Source organism: Meles meles, chromosome 4 (genome assembly GCF_922984935.1).
Source record: "Meles meles chromosome 4, mMelMel3.1 paternal haplotype, whole genome shotgun sequence".
Classification (NCBI taxonomy): Eukaryota; Metazoa; Chordata; class Mammalia; order Carnivora; family Mustelidae; genus Meles; species Meles meles.
The window spans coordinates 102135125-102150618 of record NC_060069.1 but is presented as its reverse complement, the minus strand read 5'-3'; the positions used below and the strand labels follow the sequence as shown (position 1 = coordinate 102150618).

At 39.8% G+C, this 15494-nt stretch overlaps 1 protein-coding gene across 3 annotated transcripts in view; it reads right to left on the bottom strand.

Annotated features, from left to right (window-relative positions):
* CCDC191 (coiled-coil domain containing 191) overlaps positions 1-15494 on the bottom strand; it is an 89831-nt gene that overhangs the window by 28859 nt on the left and 45478 nt on the right. For all 3 annotated transcript variants that reach the window (XM_046001294.1, XM_046001295.1, XM_046001296.1), the window contains exons 10-13: positions 14120-14577; positions 13211-13323; positions 11165-11247; positions 9944-10045 (exon numbers count right to left, since the gene is read on the bottom strand). In XM_046001294.1, the coding sequence (XP_045857250.1) occupies positions 9944-10045; positions 11165-11247; positions 13211-13323; positions 14120-14577 (756 nt within the window). The remainder of the gene's footprint in view (positions 1-9943; positions 10046-11164; positions 11248-13210; positions 13324-14119; positions 14578-15494) is intronic.

Here is a 15494-nt window from a genome sequence, read left to right as displayed (position 1 = left end):
TAGAGATCTTCTTGAGCCAAAATTTTATATTACATAGCATTATATATATATAAATTTATATTTAAGATTTTATCTACCCATTTGACAGAGAGAGAGAGAGCGAGCGAGCGAGCAAGCACAAGGAGGGGGAGCCGCAGAGGGAGAAGAAAACAGGCTCCCACCTGAGCGATGGGATTTAAGAGGAGTTTAGATTTTTATTTTCAAAAGGTTATTGTATGAGACACACCAAGTGGCCATCCTACTGCTACACCGGACAGGCTATCCTGTCAAAGCCACAGGAACACTAAGCAACACTTGCCCATCAGAGAACATGCTGCCCCAGGTGGTACTTCCTGCCATGGCTATAGAGGCCCCCTCTGAAGAATGCAGCGCTTCTAGGTCTGGGGGAATTATAGGTAACAAGGATCACAGAAGGCAGCCATGTCTTAACCCTGAACCACTTCCTGAATATGGAGAACAAATCTGTCATGAGCTTATCCCTGAGGAATTCTTCCAGTTCCCTTAGCCCAAAATATGGTAAGGATTTATCTTGTTTTTTTCTATCTAAAGAAATACATGTGATTGCCCTAGAGAACTTCTCTACCATATCAGCAACTCCTCTATATAATTAGAAATATGGTACCTCACACCATAAACTAATAAACTTAATGATTAAAAAATGTCAACTAGAAGAGATGAAGCAGGCTCCCATCAACACATCGAGGATGTGACTATTCAGAGAAGTCATAGCAGGTACTGGCTCAGAAGTGTCACCATCTTTTTGATGTCCAGAGGAATAATACTGCCATGGCCTTGGTGACCGCTTGCTGGAATAGCTACATAAAGTATACAAGGAGGTAAAAAAATCACCTGTGCAGAGTCTGATCCACCAAATAGAAAAAGAGCCTGTGATAAACTGGGTGGAGAAATACACTATGGAGAGCAAGACTGCCCAGAAGCAAAGGAGAAAACTGCCAAGCACATTTTTGTTTTTTAAGAGAGAGGGAGCAGGGGCACCTGGATGGCTCAGTGCTTAATGCCTCTGCCTTTGGCTCAGGTCATGATCTCAGAGTCCTGGGACTGAGCCCCACCTCAGGCCCACTGCTCGGCAGCTCCCTGCTCTCTGCTCTCTGCCTGCCTCTCTGCCTATTTGTGATCTCTCTCTGTGTCAAATAAATAAATAAAATCTTAAAAAAAAAAAAAAAAGAGGGAGCACATGCACGTAGGGGTAGGGTGGGGTAAGGGAGAGGGAGAGAAAGAATCTTTTCTTTTTAAATTTTTAAAAAAAGATTATTTATTTATTTATTTATTGGGGGGGGGGGGTACCAGTTAGTGCGAGCAGGGGAGTGACAGGCAGAGGGAGAGGGAGAAGCAGGCTCCCCACTGAGCAGGGAGCCCGATTCGGGCTCAATACCAGGCCCCTGAGATCATGACCTGAGCCAAAACCAGGCACTTAACTGACTGAGCCACCCAGGTGCCCCAAATAGAGAGAATCTTTTTATTTTTATTTATCTATTTTTTTAAGATTTTTGTCAGAGAGAGACACAGTGAGAGAGGGAACACAAGCGGGGGAGTGAGAGAGGGAGAAGTGGGCTTCCACTGAACAGAAGCTGAAGACAGCAGCTTAAGGACTGAGCCACCCAGGTGCTCCTGGAGAGAGAGAATCTTAAGCAGGCTCCAGGTCCAGCACAGAGCCTGATGTGGGGCTTGATCCCATGACCCCAAAATCATGACCTGAGCTGAAACCAAGAGTTGGACGCTCAGCTGAGCCACCCAGGCACCCTGCCAAATGCAATTTAGATCTGAAACACTTGTAAAGAAAGTTCAAACACCACCAATTTGTACATGCATCTATCTTGACTGAAACAGCTATAGATGATTTATTAAATAGAAACCAGTCCATGTGACAAAATCTCTTTGTCTACTATAATGGACTGAAGTTGTATTTTACCTGGGGGTCATTGTCATAGGGATGTTCTGCCTTTTTGCAGGCTTTTGCTCTAGGAACTCCACCTTTTTGTAGGCTCTCACGGAGAGGATCAGGGAGAATCCAGATAAAGTTCCCACCGTGGTTCTGGCTAGTGGAGAGGAACAGCAACCACTGTAAGATCTGCCCCGACCCGTCTCCCTTGGGAAACAAAAGCCTTCACCTGCACGTGGCCCCACCTGAGAATATTAGTGGAATGCTACTGCAGCTGGGGGTACCCAGACTAGCCCCCCATCTCATTTAAGTGGAGGGGGAACCTGAGAGGGAAGGGCTTTAAGGTTACAGACTAAGCGAGTGGATACAAAAAGAAGGGAACAGAGGAGTAGGAGTGGAATTCTTCTGACTGCCCAATACTGTGTACTCCAAAGACAGATTTAATTAGAATGTTATAGAGTGTTTCCCCTTATCCATACCCCACCAGCATGCAAACAAATCTCTAGTAATAACAGTGGAGTGTACCTGAGAGACCTGCAAGAGATAGATAGACTTTCTCTGGGGAACAGCACAGAGAGAAGACCTGAAGCCAAAAAAAAAAACAAAAAAAAAAAAAAAGAGAGAGAGAGAGAGAGAGAGAGAGAAACAAAGTTGCTAGTGTAAATTGAAGTCTATGGGGCTCATAGCAACAGCAAACCTCAACAATGGTAACCATGGCAACACAAAACTTCAAATGTAGTCCAACTCTTGGCTAGAATAACCAAATCTCCACACTAAAGGCCTATTTATCTCAGTTTCTACTGCTCTCTGCAAGAAGCCTGGCTTTCAACAACGACAATGACAACAATGATGAAGACATACCAAAAGATAAGCAATAAATACAGTCTAAAAAGAAATCAATCTTTAGAACAACACTCAGATATGACAGAGATTTTGGAACTACCAGAAAGGGAATTTTAATTTTTAAATAACTTATAACAACATTAAAGGCTCTAATGGGCAAGGTAGTCATCATTCAAGATCAGATATATAATTTTAAGAGAGATATGGAAACTATAATAAACAATCAAATGAAAATGCTAGAAAATTTTTAAAAAAACATGATAACAGAAATGAAGAGCCTTCAACGGGCTCATCATTAGACTTGACCTAGTCAAGGAAAGAATCAGGTAACTTGAAATTAGTAGAAATACACAAACTGAAAGGTAAAGAGAAAAAAGAATGAAAAACACAATAAAAAATCCAAAAGCTGTGGGACAGTAGCAGTGTAAGGCAAGCATTGCAAACTGGAATCCCAGAAGTGAAGAAAATGAAAGGGACAGGTGAAATATCTGAAGAATAATGGGTAAACATATTCCAAAATGACTGACAGATACAAAGCCACATATCTAAGAAACAGAGACCGCTAAGCCGGGAAAAACAAAACAAAACAAATCACATTTGGGCACATTATAAAACCAAAGACAGAATAAAATCTTGAAGGCAGTTGGGGGAAAAGAACCCACCTTGACTACTGCTATAGACAGAATGTTTATAACCCCCTCTGGATTCATATGTTGAAGTCCTCTAACAGTCAGCATGGTTTTATTTGGACATGAGGTCCTAAAGGTGAGATTAGTATCCTTTTAACTCACCAGAGAGCTCTTCTCACTAGGAAAGGTCATGGGAGGACACAGTGAGAAGGTGGCCATCTATAAGCCAGGACTAGAGCCTTCACCAGAAACCAACCATGCTGGCACCCTAATCTTAGATGGCCAATCTACAGAACTGGCAACCCAAGTAGATAAAGACATCTACAATAAAGGAACAAAGATAAGAATGACGGCAAACTTGTAGGAAACCAGGTAAGCAGAAGACAACAGAATGACATAGGTGAAGTGTTGAAAGAAAAACTATCAACCCAGAATTCTATATCCAGTGAAAATACCTTCAAAAGTGAGGGAGAGGGGCACCTGGGAAGCCAGTTGGTTAAGTCGGTTCTCTCTCTCCCTCGCTTCCTGCCCCTCCCTGCCCTGCTCATGTGCTCTCTCTCTCTTAAAAAAAAAAAAAAAAGGAAAAAAAGTGAAGAAGAAACAAAAACTTTTTCAGACAAATGAAAGCTAAGAGAATTCACTACCAGCAGACCTATCCTACAGGAAATGTTTAAGGTGATTTTTCAGGCCGAGGGAATATGATATAGTTAAAATCTTAGATTTACTCAAAGAAATAAAAAGCATCAGAGATGAAAGAAATGAAAAACTATAATCTTCAGCTTATTTTTTTAAACACTTATTTGGGAGACAGAGCACACATGTGAGTGGGATGGGGGAGGGGAAAGGGAAAGGGGGAGAGAGAATCTTAAGCAGGCTCCACACCCAGCACAGAGCCCAACACAGGGTTCTATTTCATTATTCTGAGATCATGACCCGAGCCAAAATCAAGAGCTGGATGCTTAACTGAATGAGCCACCCAAGTGCCCCCAGCTTATTTTTAGTCACACTAAAACACAATTGTTTAAAGCAATAAAATTAAGAAGGTACTGGGTATTTATCATACATGTAAAAGTAAAATACATGACATGTATGACAGTAAAGATGAGAGACTGAATCTTCCCCCTAAGATCTGGAACAAGGTAAGGAACAAGAACAAGTGTATCTCACTACTCCTTATTCAATCTTGCACTGGAATTGCTCCTAGCTAGTTCAATAAGGCAAGACAAATAAAAGGAATACAAATCAGAAAGGAAGAAATAAAACTGCCTTTATTGGCAGACAACTTGTAGAAAATTCCAAAGAATCTACAAAAAACAAAAAACAAAAAACCCCGCCTAGAACTAATAAGTGAGTTTTAGCAAGGTTGCAGTATACAAGGTCAACATATAAAAATGAACTGTGTTCCTATATACCAGCAATGAAAAAACTGAATTTGAAATTTAAAAAAAAAAGCATCATTTATCAGAGCACCAAAAAAGAAGTATGTAGGTACAAATCTACCAATCATATACCAGGTACGTGAAAAGCTATAAAACGCTCATGAAATGAAGATCTAAATAAATGGGGAGCTATACCATGCTCATAGATTAAAGACTCAGTGTTGTTAAGATGTCAATTCTCCAATTTGAACTACAGATTCAATATGATCCCAAACAAAATCTAAGCAAGATTTTTTTGGTACACATTGGTAAGATTAGTCTAAAACTTATATTAAAAAGGCAAAGAATAGCTAAGTAATTCTGAAACAGAAGAATAAAGTGGAAGAATTCACACTGTCCAATTTCAAGATCTACTATAAAGGTACAGCCATCAAAGGCAGGTGGTAGTGGCAAAGGAATATACATAAAGGGTAACAGAACAGAAAAGACACGATGAGAAGTCAAAAAAACTAGAAACACTGGTGAAATATGAGTAAAGTCTGGTCTTAATAGTAATGTGCTAATGTTGGTTTCTTCGTTTTGACAAATGCACTATGGTAATGTAAGGTGATAATGTTAAGGAGAAACTGAAATTGAGTGAAGGGTATATGAGAGCTCCTAGTACTACCTTTGCAACTTTTTTATAAACCTAAAGTAAACAAAAAAAAAGTTTATTTTTAAAAAACAGTTAGTATTAAGGAGGGCACTTGTTGTGATGAGCACCAGGCGTATGTAAGTGATGAATCACTACATTCTATACCTGAAACTAATATCAAACTGTATGTTAGCTGGAATTTACATAAAAATTGAAAAAAATTTACCGTCAACATATAAATAAAAACGTTTTGAAGAATTCTGAATGGTAAATGAAAATATTCATAAGAGATTCTTAAATGCATAAAAGCAGATTAAAGACTATATACACCTTCCCCCGCCCCCAAATTATCAATCTATTAAGAGAGAGATGGTTAGAGAAAACAAAGTAAATATACTAGGATATTTAGTTACCTCTTACAGCTGAGCTCATATTTTTCCATTTTTTTGTAGTTCTCAAATGTTCTACAATGAATCATAATATAAGATGTATTGGATTTGTATCATTGTGTTTAAGTTTTTGTTTGTTTTTTTTTTTTTGGCCAAAGTAAATGGGGCACATTTTTTTTTTTTAATTTCTTTTCAGTGTAACAGAATTCATTGTTTATGCACCACACCTAATGCTCCATGCAATACGTGCCCTCCATAATACCCACCACCTGGCTCCCCCGACCTCCCACTTCCTGCCCCTTCAAAACCCTCAGATTGTTTTTCAGAGTCCATAGTCTCTCATGGTTCATCTCCCCTTCCAATTTCCCTCAACTCCCTTCTCTCCATCTCCCCATGTCCTCCATGTTATTTGTTAGGCTCCACAAATAAGTGAAACCATATGATACTTGACTCTCTCTGCTTGACTTATTTCACTCAGCATAATCTCTTCCAGTCCCGTCCATGATGAATACCCAACAAAAGTTGGGTATTCATCCTTTCTGATGGAGGCATAATACTCCATAGTGTATATGGACCACATCTTCCTTATCCTTTCATCTGTTGAAGGGCATCTTGGTTCTTTCCACAGTTTGGTGACCGTGGCCATTGCTGCTATAAACATTGGGGTAGAGATGGCCCTTCTTTTCACTACATCTGTATCTTTGGGGTAAATACCCAGTAGTGCAATTGCAGGGTCATAGGGAAGCTCTATTTTTAATTTCTTAAGGAATCTCCACACTGTTTTCCAAAGTGGCTGCACCAACTTGCATTCCCACCAACAGTGTAAAAGGGTTCCCTTTTCTCCACATCCTCTCCAACACACGTTGTTTCCTGTCTTGCTAATTTTGGCCATTCTAATTGGTGTAAGGTGGTATCTCAATGTGGTTTTAATTTGAATTTCCCTGATGGCTAGTGATGATGAACATTTTTTCATGTGTCTGATAGCCATTTGTATGTCTTCATTGGAGAAGTGTCTGTTCATGTCTTCTGCCCATTTTTTGGGCAAATAGCCAAACAGCCATTTGTATGTCTTCATTGGAGAAGTGTCTGTTCATGTCTTCTGCCCATTTTTTGACATGATTATCTGTTTTGTGTGTGTTGAGTTTAAGAAGTTCTTTGTAGATCCTGGATATCAACCTTTTGTCTGTAATGTCATTTGTGAATATCTTCTCCCATTCTGTGGGTTGCCTCTTTGTTTTGTTGACTGTTTCCTTTGCTGTGCAGATGAATATGGATGCTAAGATTCTCAACAAGATCGTAGAAAATAGGACCCAACAGCACATTAAAAAGATTATCCACCATGACCAGGTGGGATTTATCCCTGGGTTACAAGGATGGTTCAACATTTGCAAATCAATCAATGTGATAGAACAAATCAATAAGAGAAGAGAGAAGAACCACATGGTCCTCTCAATTGATGCAGGAAAAGCATTTGACAAAATCCAGCATCTGTTCCTGATTAAAACACTTCAAAGTATAGGGATAGAGGGGACATTCCTGAACTTCATAAAATCTATCTATGAAAAACCCACAGCAAATATCATCCTCATTGGGAAAAAGCTCACAGCCTTCCTATTGAGATCAGGAACACGACAAGGATGCCCACTCTCACCACTCTTGTTCAACATAGTATTAGAAGTCCTAGCAACAGCAATCAGACAACAAAGAGAAATAAAAGATACCCAAATTGGCAATGAAGAAGTCAAACTCTCTCTCTTCGCAGATGACATGATACTTTATGTGGAAAACCCAAAAGACTCCACCCCCAAACTACTAGAACTCATACAGCAATTCAGTAATGTGGAGGATACAAACTCAATGTACAGAAATCAGTTGCTTTCTTATACACTAACAATGAAAATACAGAAAGGGAAATTAGAGAATCGATTCCATTTACTATAGCAACAAGAACCATAAGATACCTGGGAATAAACCTAACCAAAGAGGTAAAGGATCTGTACTTGAGGAACTACAGAACACTCATGAAAAAAACTGAAGAAGACACAAAAAGATGGAAGACCATTCCATGCTCTTGGATCGGAAGAATAAACATTGTCAAAATGTCTATACTGCCTAGAGCAATCTATACTTTTAACGCCATTCCAATCAAAATTCCACCGGTATTTTTCAAAGAGCTGGAGCAAATAATCCTAAAATTTGTATGGAATCAGAAGAGACCCCGAATTGCTAAGGAAATGTTGAAAAAGAAAAACAAAACTGGGGGCATCACGTTACCTGACTTCAAGCTTTACTACAAAGCTGTGATCACCAAGACAGCATGGTAATGGCATAAAAACAGACACATAGACCAGTGGAACAGAGTAGAGAGCCCAGATATGGACCCTCAACTCTATGATCAAATAATCTTCGACAAAGCAGGAAAAAATATACAGTGGAAAAAAGGCAGTCTCTTCAATAAATGGTGCTGGGAAAATTGGACAGCTATATGTAGAAGAATGAAACTCAACCATTCTCTTACACCATACACAAAGATAAACTCGAAATGGATAAAAGACCTCAATGTGAGACAGGAATCCATCAGAATCCTAGAGGAGAACATAGGTAGTAACCTCTTCAATATCAACCACAGCAACTTCTTTCAAGATATGTCTCCAAAGGCAAAGGAAACAAAAGTGTTTATGTATTTTTTATTTTTAATTTTATATCATAGTAGTTAAGTTATGGGATATCCATGAGAAGAGTAAACATCATTCAAGGACTTGACCTCTTCTGGGGAAGGGGTTTGTACAGTTTTGGTTGTATGCAAGTTGTATCATGTTAAGCAGAATTGTGATCTTCTTGTCTTTATTTAGAGATTAAGTATGGTTTAAGGAGATGTGTATGGGTACCAAGTGTATAAGGGGTAGACTTGTATGGTTAATTTTATGTGCCAACTTGAACGTGCTACAGGGTGCCTAGATTAAACATTTATGGGTGTATCTGTGAATGTGTTTTGGGATGAGATTAGCATTTGAATTCATGGAGTCTGTTAGACTGCCCTCCCAAATGTAGGCGGGCATCATCCAATCCCTTGAGGGCTAACTAGAACCCAAACCAAAACACCCAAAAAACCCAAAATGAGGAATCTGCCCCTTTTTCCTTCCTGGCTGCCTGCTTGAGCCAGGCCATTGGTCTTTTCCTGCCCTTGAGCTAGGGTTTATACCATCAATTCAGACTAGACTGTGAGACTTCTCAGCCTCTATAATCACAGGAGCCAATTCCTCATAATAAATCTCTTCCTACACATATAACTTATTTCTTCTGTTTCTCTGTAGAATCTTAATGCAATTTCCAATTAGAATCTCTTTTCTATGAAAATGTATCTATCTCCTCAATCTTTATAGGTCTTGCCTTCTATGGCTCTCTTGATCTCCTTTGCCTTCTATGGCTCTCCTTGATCGCATAGCATGGAGTCTAATGCAGAGCTTGAACTCATGACCCTGAGATTAAGACCTGAGCTGAGATCAAAAGTTGGACACTTAACTGACTGAACCACACTGGCACCCCTTCTTTGTTCTTTGAGCCACAAGACAACATGTGCTGTACTATATTGTCTGACAGGATTATTTAGGCCTTATCTTTCCAATTAGAATTCAATACTCTTGAAAGTAAGAGTTTTATCTCTTATTTCTTGGGTGTATATTTTCTTCCATTTGTTCATTTACTTGTTCATTCATTCACTCACTCATTCAACACTCTTGCTAAGTTCCTACTGTATGCCAGGGACATTGCTCACCAATACAACAGTGAGCAACACCAGACTGCTCCCTTTACTCTCAAGGAGATTCCAGTTTAGTTAGAGATGCTAAAATCAATAAGACAACCACAAAACATATGCATAATTATAAGCTCTGGTAATGCTTTGAAGGAAATATATTTCAGAGGTAAAAGGGGAACATAACCTAACCTTGGGTAGTGAAGAGAGTCTACAAGGCAAGAAAGGCTCATCTGGGAGAAGCCATGTTTGAGCTACAATCTGAAGAATGAGGTTTTCGCTACAGTGCATGAAAGGGTGGAGGTGCGAGAAGAATGTTCTCGAGGGAAGTCTGGGGATGGAGAAGGCGCACAGGGTCACTGTATTGTACACAACAGACTTTAAGCAGGTGACTGACCAAACAGATTCTACAAACCATTTTCTGCAGTCTCTTCTCTTCTCGTTTTTTCTTAAGCTGAGCCTCCTTTTCTTCTGCTTCCCTCTTCTGACGCTCCTCCTCTTGGGCCTTTAACTGGGCCTGGTTAAGAGGAGAGTCAGTAAAAAATAAGAATGCTATGTTTGTATGGAAGTAAGATTTTTTAAAAAATATTTTATTTATTCATTTGACAGAGAGAGACCACAAGCAGGCAGAGCAACAGACAGAGAGAGCAGAGGAAGCAGGCTCCCCACTGAGCAGAGAGCCCGATGTGGAGCTCGATCCCAGGACCCTGGGATCATGACCCGAGCCGAAGGCAGAGGCTTAACCCACTGAGCCACCCAGGCGCCCCTGGAAGTAAGATTTTTTATGTTGAGGAAAGTCAAGTATCTACCAAGAGTACCCGCCTGTCTCTGAAGGAAGCCCATACTTTCTGATAAAAGTAGAAAATCCAACCAACAGGTAGTCAGTTGTGTAACTTAAAAGTTTCTTCTTTACTTGGAAAGGAAATACAGAGCAAGAAGAGAACATTAATTTTTCATCAAATAATGATTTCTTTTTAGTTCTTATTTTTACTTGTGAAGTACTAAGTCCAAATGCCATACAGCGTAGGACAAATTTTCTCTTTCATTTCACACACAAAAAACCCCCAAAATGTTGAAACTGTTTATTTTTCTCTTAGATACAAAATCTATTTTTGATAGTCTAGGTCAAAACTGTGCAAGAACTACTCACCTTCGCAACTTACCAGGTTGGACATCTAAATCTAAATGTGTAAATCTTCCTCATTGCTGGCTCCCATCAACTTTTATAACATTTCCTTCTTGCTATACTAATGGTGTTACTGTTTTCTTTCTTTTCCTAAAATTTTCAGAGTTCAGGCCAGTGGATAAAAAGCTACTTCTGAAGTTAATCTAGCTCCATTGTCTCAAGATACTTAAACAAGCTAGGCTTCATTTCTTTTTTTTTTCTTTCTAGAGGGGGGCGGAGAGGTGGGGGTGCTGGCGCAGAGAGAGAGAGAAAATCTTAAGCAGGCGAGCCTGATGTGGGGCTTGCAATCTCATGACCCTGAGATCATGACCTGAGCCAAAAATCAAGAGCTGGATGCTTAATCGACTGAGTCACCCATGCACCCCTAGCCTTCATTTTTTCTTTTTTCTTTTTTTAAATAAAGACCTATACAAATCCTTTTTCTTGCCTCAGGTTTCATTCTTGATTTACCAATTTGTCCTCTTCTTGTTTCTTCTTCCTCTCTGCCAAGATCCTCCTACGTTCAGCTCGCTGAACTGCTCTCTCTTCCATGGCTAGAAAATAGTAACAGAGTTCCAATATCAAAAATATAAGGAGCACTGCAAAAGAAATGTCTCCACATTTTATAGCAAAATCTCGTCTTATTGTTAGGGTTTTCTTGCAAGTTGAGTGTTTACTATTCAGAAACATTTATTTGTTTATAAATATAAAATTTATATTTTAAAAATATAAGTTGTAGTTGTATTTATAAATATGTAAGTATATATATGTTATTTATATACCCCCTACAGGTTAAAGACCTACAATCTTATCCTCATCAATGATGAACAATTTGCAAATTGTTTTCACTTTTCTATTAGAATAACTGTTTACTGGTTTAAATAAGACAGTGTACCTTGATGATACTTTTATTACTGAAACCCAGAAACATTGATAATCCTTTAATGAATGGAGAAAACTTTAACTACATCTAACAAATACTTTGGCAGTACAATCAGTTCTCAAATCCCATTGAGTCTGCTCTTTTTCCTAAGTCATTATACCTACGTCTGTATAGGTAACAAAAACCAACAAACTAAAGTTTAGGGTCATGATGAATACATTAAAATCTAGTTTTAAGGCTTGGATAGATATCCAGATGGGCAGGAAATGGAATTGTACTAGGCATTTGGAGAATTGGCATCTGAACGAATTCAAGTGTCAGACTCCTGTTCTTGACAGTCTATTAAATATCGATCCAAAAGAAGCAAATGTGCAAGATGGTCTGATAATATGACTCTGTCATCAGTCGGGACTTTTACAGGAGAGGGGAATGGGGGCGAGGAGTATCAAGTTCTGCTCACCTAAGTCAGCCAATAGTTACTTTTGCTTCCTTTTGCCATGTTATAGCGAAGAAGATTTAAGTCCAAGTTTCAGAAATTAATAAACAAAAAACTCACCAGGCTATTTCTTACAGATATTATGTGTTTGCATTGCTGAGAAAAGAAGAGTGGGGGTGCCACAGATGGTGGCAGGGAGGCTGTCTTTAAAGAGGCAGAAACAGAATAGAGGATTAAAGTGAGAGCCCTGAGAGGCAGGCTCTGGTAATAGGCATGTTCCCCATCTTTCCTAGAGCTAATCATTAAAGACCACTTGAAAAGTAGCCTGGAGTTCTAAAATATGTTAACTCCTTGATCAAACAATCATTTTTAAAAAATAATCACACCGAACTGGGCATTTTCTGATCATGCTCAGTGGTAGGCAAAGATGGGATCAACTGCCATCCTGGCAGAGAGTCAATGCAAAGATTGCTAATTTCTTCATTAAAATGAATGGACTTCAGGCACAGTGTGCTTCAGATGGCATCACTTCTTGTAAGGGCAGCAATCTTGCCAAAAGTGAAAAATCAGACTTACAACTATAATTGCCAACGTGCCTACCTTCAAATACAAACATATGCACATGCATGACTACGTATACAGAAAAAACAATTAGTGGATTCGCTAGGTGGCGAATGCTTTTCTTCTCATAGCACTGTTTCGTTTAAATAGTGATTTCTACATGCATCAAAAATGTTATTAAATTAAAATGTCTGGTTTGTAGATTTCATTACTAAAAGCCTATCATCAAGGTACAACTCATAAAATCATATGGATTGCTGTAAAAGGATTAATAATTCAAGGTTAACAAGGTATAATGACAGATGATCTTTGTCAATGTTTGTCCTCAGCAGCTACTCAAGAGTTTTTTTGTGTAACTCTCCCACTTTTTTTCATAATCCAAACCAATTCAAAAAGATATACCTTTCAACACCTCCCCCGCCTTTGGTATTCTTTGGGAAGGCCAAAAAGTTTGGCAGAAAGGGCAGGAAAAAAATGCATGGAACTCTCTGGTGCACTGCACTCCTCACATGTCTCGCCATCTTTGACCAGGTTCTGCCAAGTGTCAAAACTTAAGAGTCGCCAGGATTCAGTCCTAGCATATTCTAATTCAGGAAATAAGATAACCACCACCAGGCCACCACCCAGACCGCCCTGCCTTTTAGTATGGGGTGGGGTGCCTTCTGCTGCCTTGGGTTCCTTCTGGGTCCAGAGAGAGAATTTGGGGAGTCACCTCCTCTATCATCAGTCTCAGGGGAAGCAACAGGCGAACTGGGGGTAAAAAAAAAAAAAAAAAAGTAAAAGAATTCAGACCAATAACCAGCTTTGTTCAAAGCTTTCAAACCTGAGAAACTCAAAGCATTTCACAAATTATAATTAATCTTTACTCTCTAAGATAATTATGTATTAAACCCACTCTATATGTTGGTGTAATGAGGCATGGAAAAGTTGAGTGACTGGCTGGAGTGTGCAATTAGTCAGGTGCTCTGACTCCCATCCCAGGGCTTCAAATCATTAGGTATCTATCACCCACTTCTTAGCCTTATCACATGAACTGAGTATGTCTCAAATACGTCTGGAACCATTGTAAGTGACTTCTGAGAAATCTGGACTCTGATTCCAGCCTCAAAGATGTTTACTTTTATCCAAAACAACTGCAAATGTAAGCTAGGTACTTAGTCAGCCCAGGGGCTGCTCCATTTGTACCTGACATTGTACAACCTGGCTTCTCAGAACCAAACATAATCAGAAACCTGGAAATGAGGTAGAGCAAGTAAGCATTGTTCTCTTTTACCGGTATAGTAACAGAGCTCCTTGGACAAAAGTAGCACAACACAAATGCTAACTGTATAAGTCACAAGTAGCCAGTTGCCTCAAATATTATAAGTTCCTGTCACGGATCAGTCACAACATAGGGGGGTTGCTTTGTTCTGAATTGTGTACTTTCAAAGAAAGGGAGAGATCATGGAGTCTGGAAGCTGGGCAAAAGAAATTCAGGGGCCTATATACCACAGGTGAAAAAACCCCAATCATAAGTCCAAAGAATATTCTGATATAGTAGACATACTTTGGAAGCACCTGGCAGGTTCTTTTGGGTTCTTTTCTTCTGGGATTTGACAGCAGGCAGCTCTGGGCACCAGTGACTGCTGCAGCCCGCTCTGCAGCCCACCGAGCCTCTGCCAGCCGCTGGCTTTCCTTCAGCTCCAGAATTGTTTTCTGCTGTTCTTGAAGTTTCTTCTTTTGCTTTTCAATCAACAGTTGCTGGAAGACATGGCGGTTGTGGAAATGACCCATGCACATGGATTCTGCTTTCTGGCTGGTAGTTCTGAGCTTTTTGTTGATGCCAGGCTGTTGGGAGGGCTCAGCATCCCCAGTCGTGTGCTGCTTATTATCAGATGGGTTCAGAGGGACATGCTGGAGGGGAACCTGCAAGTCACTCTTTGTTGGTCTTCCTAGGTGGGGGCTGGGCATGCAATCACGGCTCCCTGAGGGAGGCTTTTCCCACAGAGGTGGCCCAGCAGTCACCTGAGAGAGAGGGAGCATGTTACACTTTAGTTGTTTAAAGGACTGTGTTGACGAGATCCCACCTCATCTAATCAGCCTTGTTTGGTTCAATGGTAAACTGGCCTGTGCTCCGGGCCTGGCTATCTCAGAGGCTACTGCCTTAGCTCTGTGAGCTATTCTCAGAGTATGGGCTGTTGCTCACCACGGAACCTGTGTGGGCGAGTGGCTGCAGTGTACAGGCCATTGCCATGGGCCAGACCATCTGCAGTAAGAAAACTGTACTCAGAAATTTCTGATTTGGATAGTTCATTTGTGTATGAGGCAGGTTACTCCAGATATATATTACAGGAGCTTTAATCTGCATGAATTTACTCTGAATTTTGTGGCAAAGGACATATTCTCCCTCAAGAATGTTTGAAAACTACCAAATACCTTTACAAATCATTAATAGCTCTGTTCCCTCAATGCCTCTCTTGCCACTAATAACTTAATGACAGGGTATGTATGTATTTATTCACTCACTCACTCATTCATTCACCCATTCTCAGGATCAAAGCATGGATTACAGTTTACAATCTCCAGACCATTTCCAGGCTATCTGTGGGGAATATCTGCAAGCCCAGGATTACTGGGCAAATACCTACATTACATAAGAATATTATCAATACTATTATATTTTAGCATATGGCTGAATAGTTTTAAAAGCTTTATCCTAAGAAGATGTGGTATATATATATATAATGGAATACTATGCAGCCATCAAAAGAATGAAATCTTGCCATTTGTGATGACGTGGATGGAACTAGAGGGTATTATGCTTAGTGAAATAAGTCAATCGGAGAAAGACAACTATCGTATGATCTCCCTGATATAAGGAAGTGGAGATGCAACGTGGGGGGCTTGGGGGGTAGGAATAGAATAAATGAAACAAGATGGGA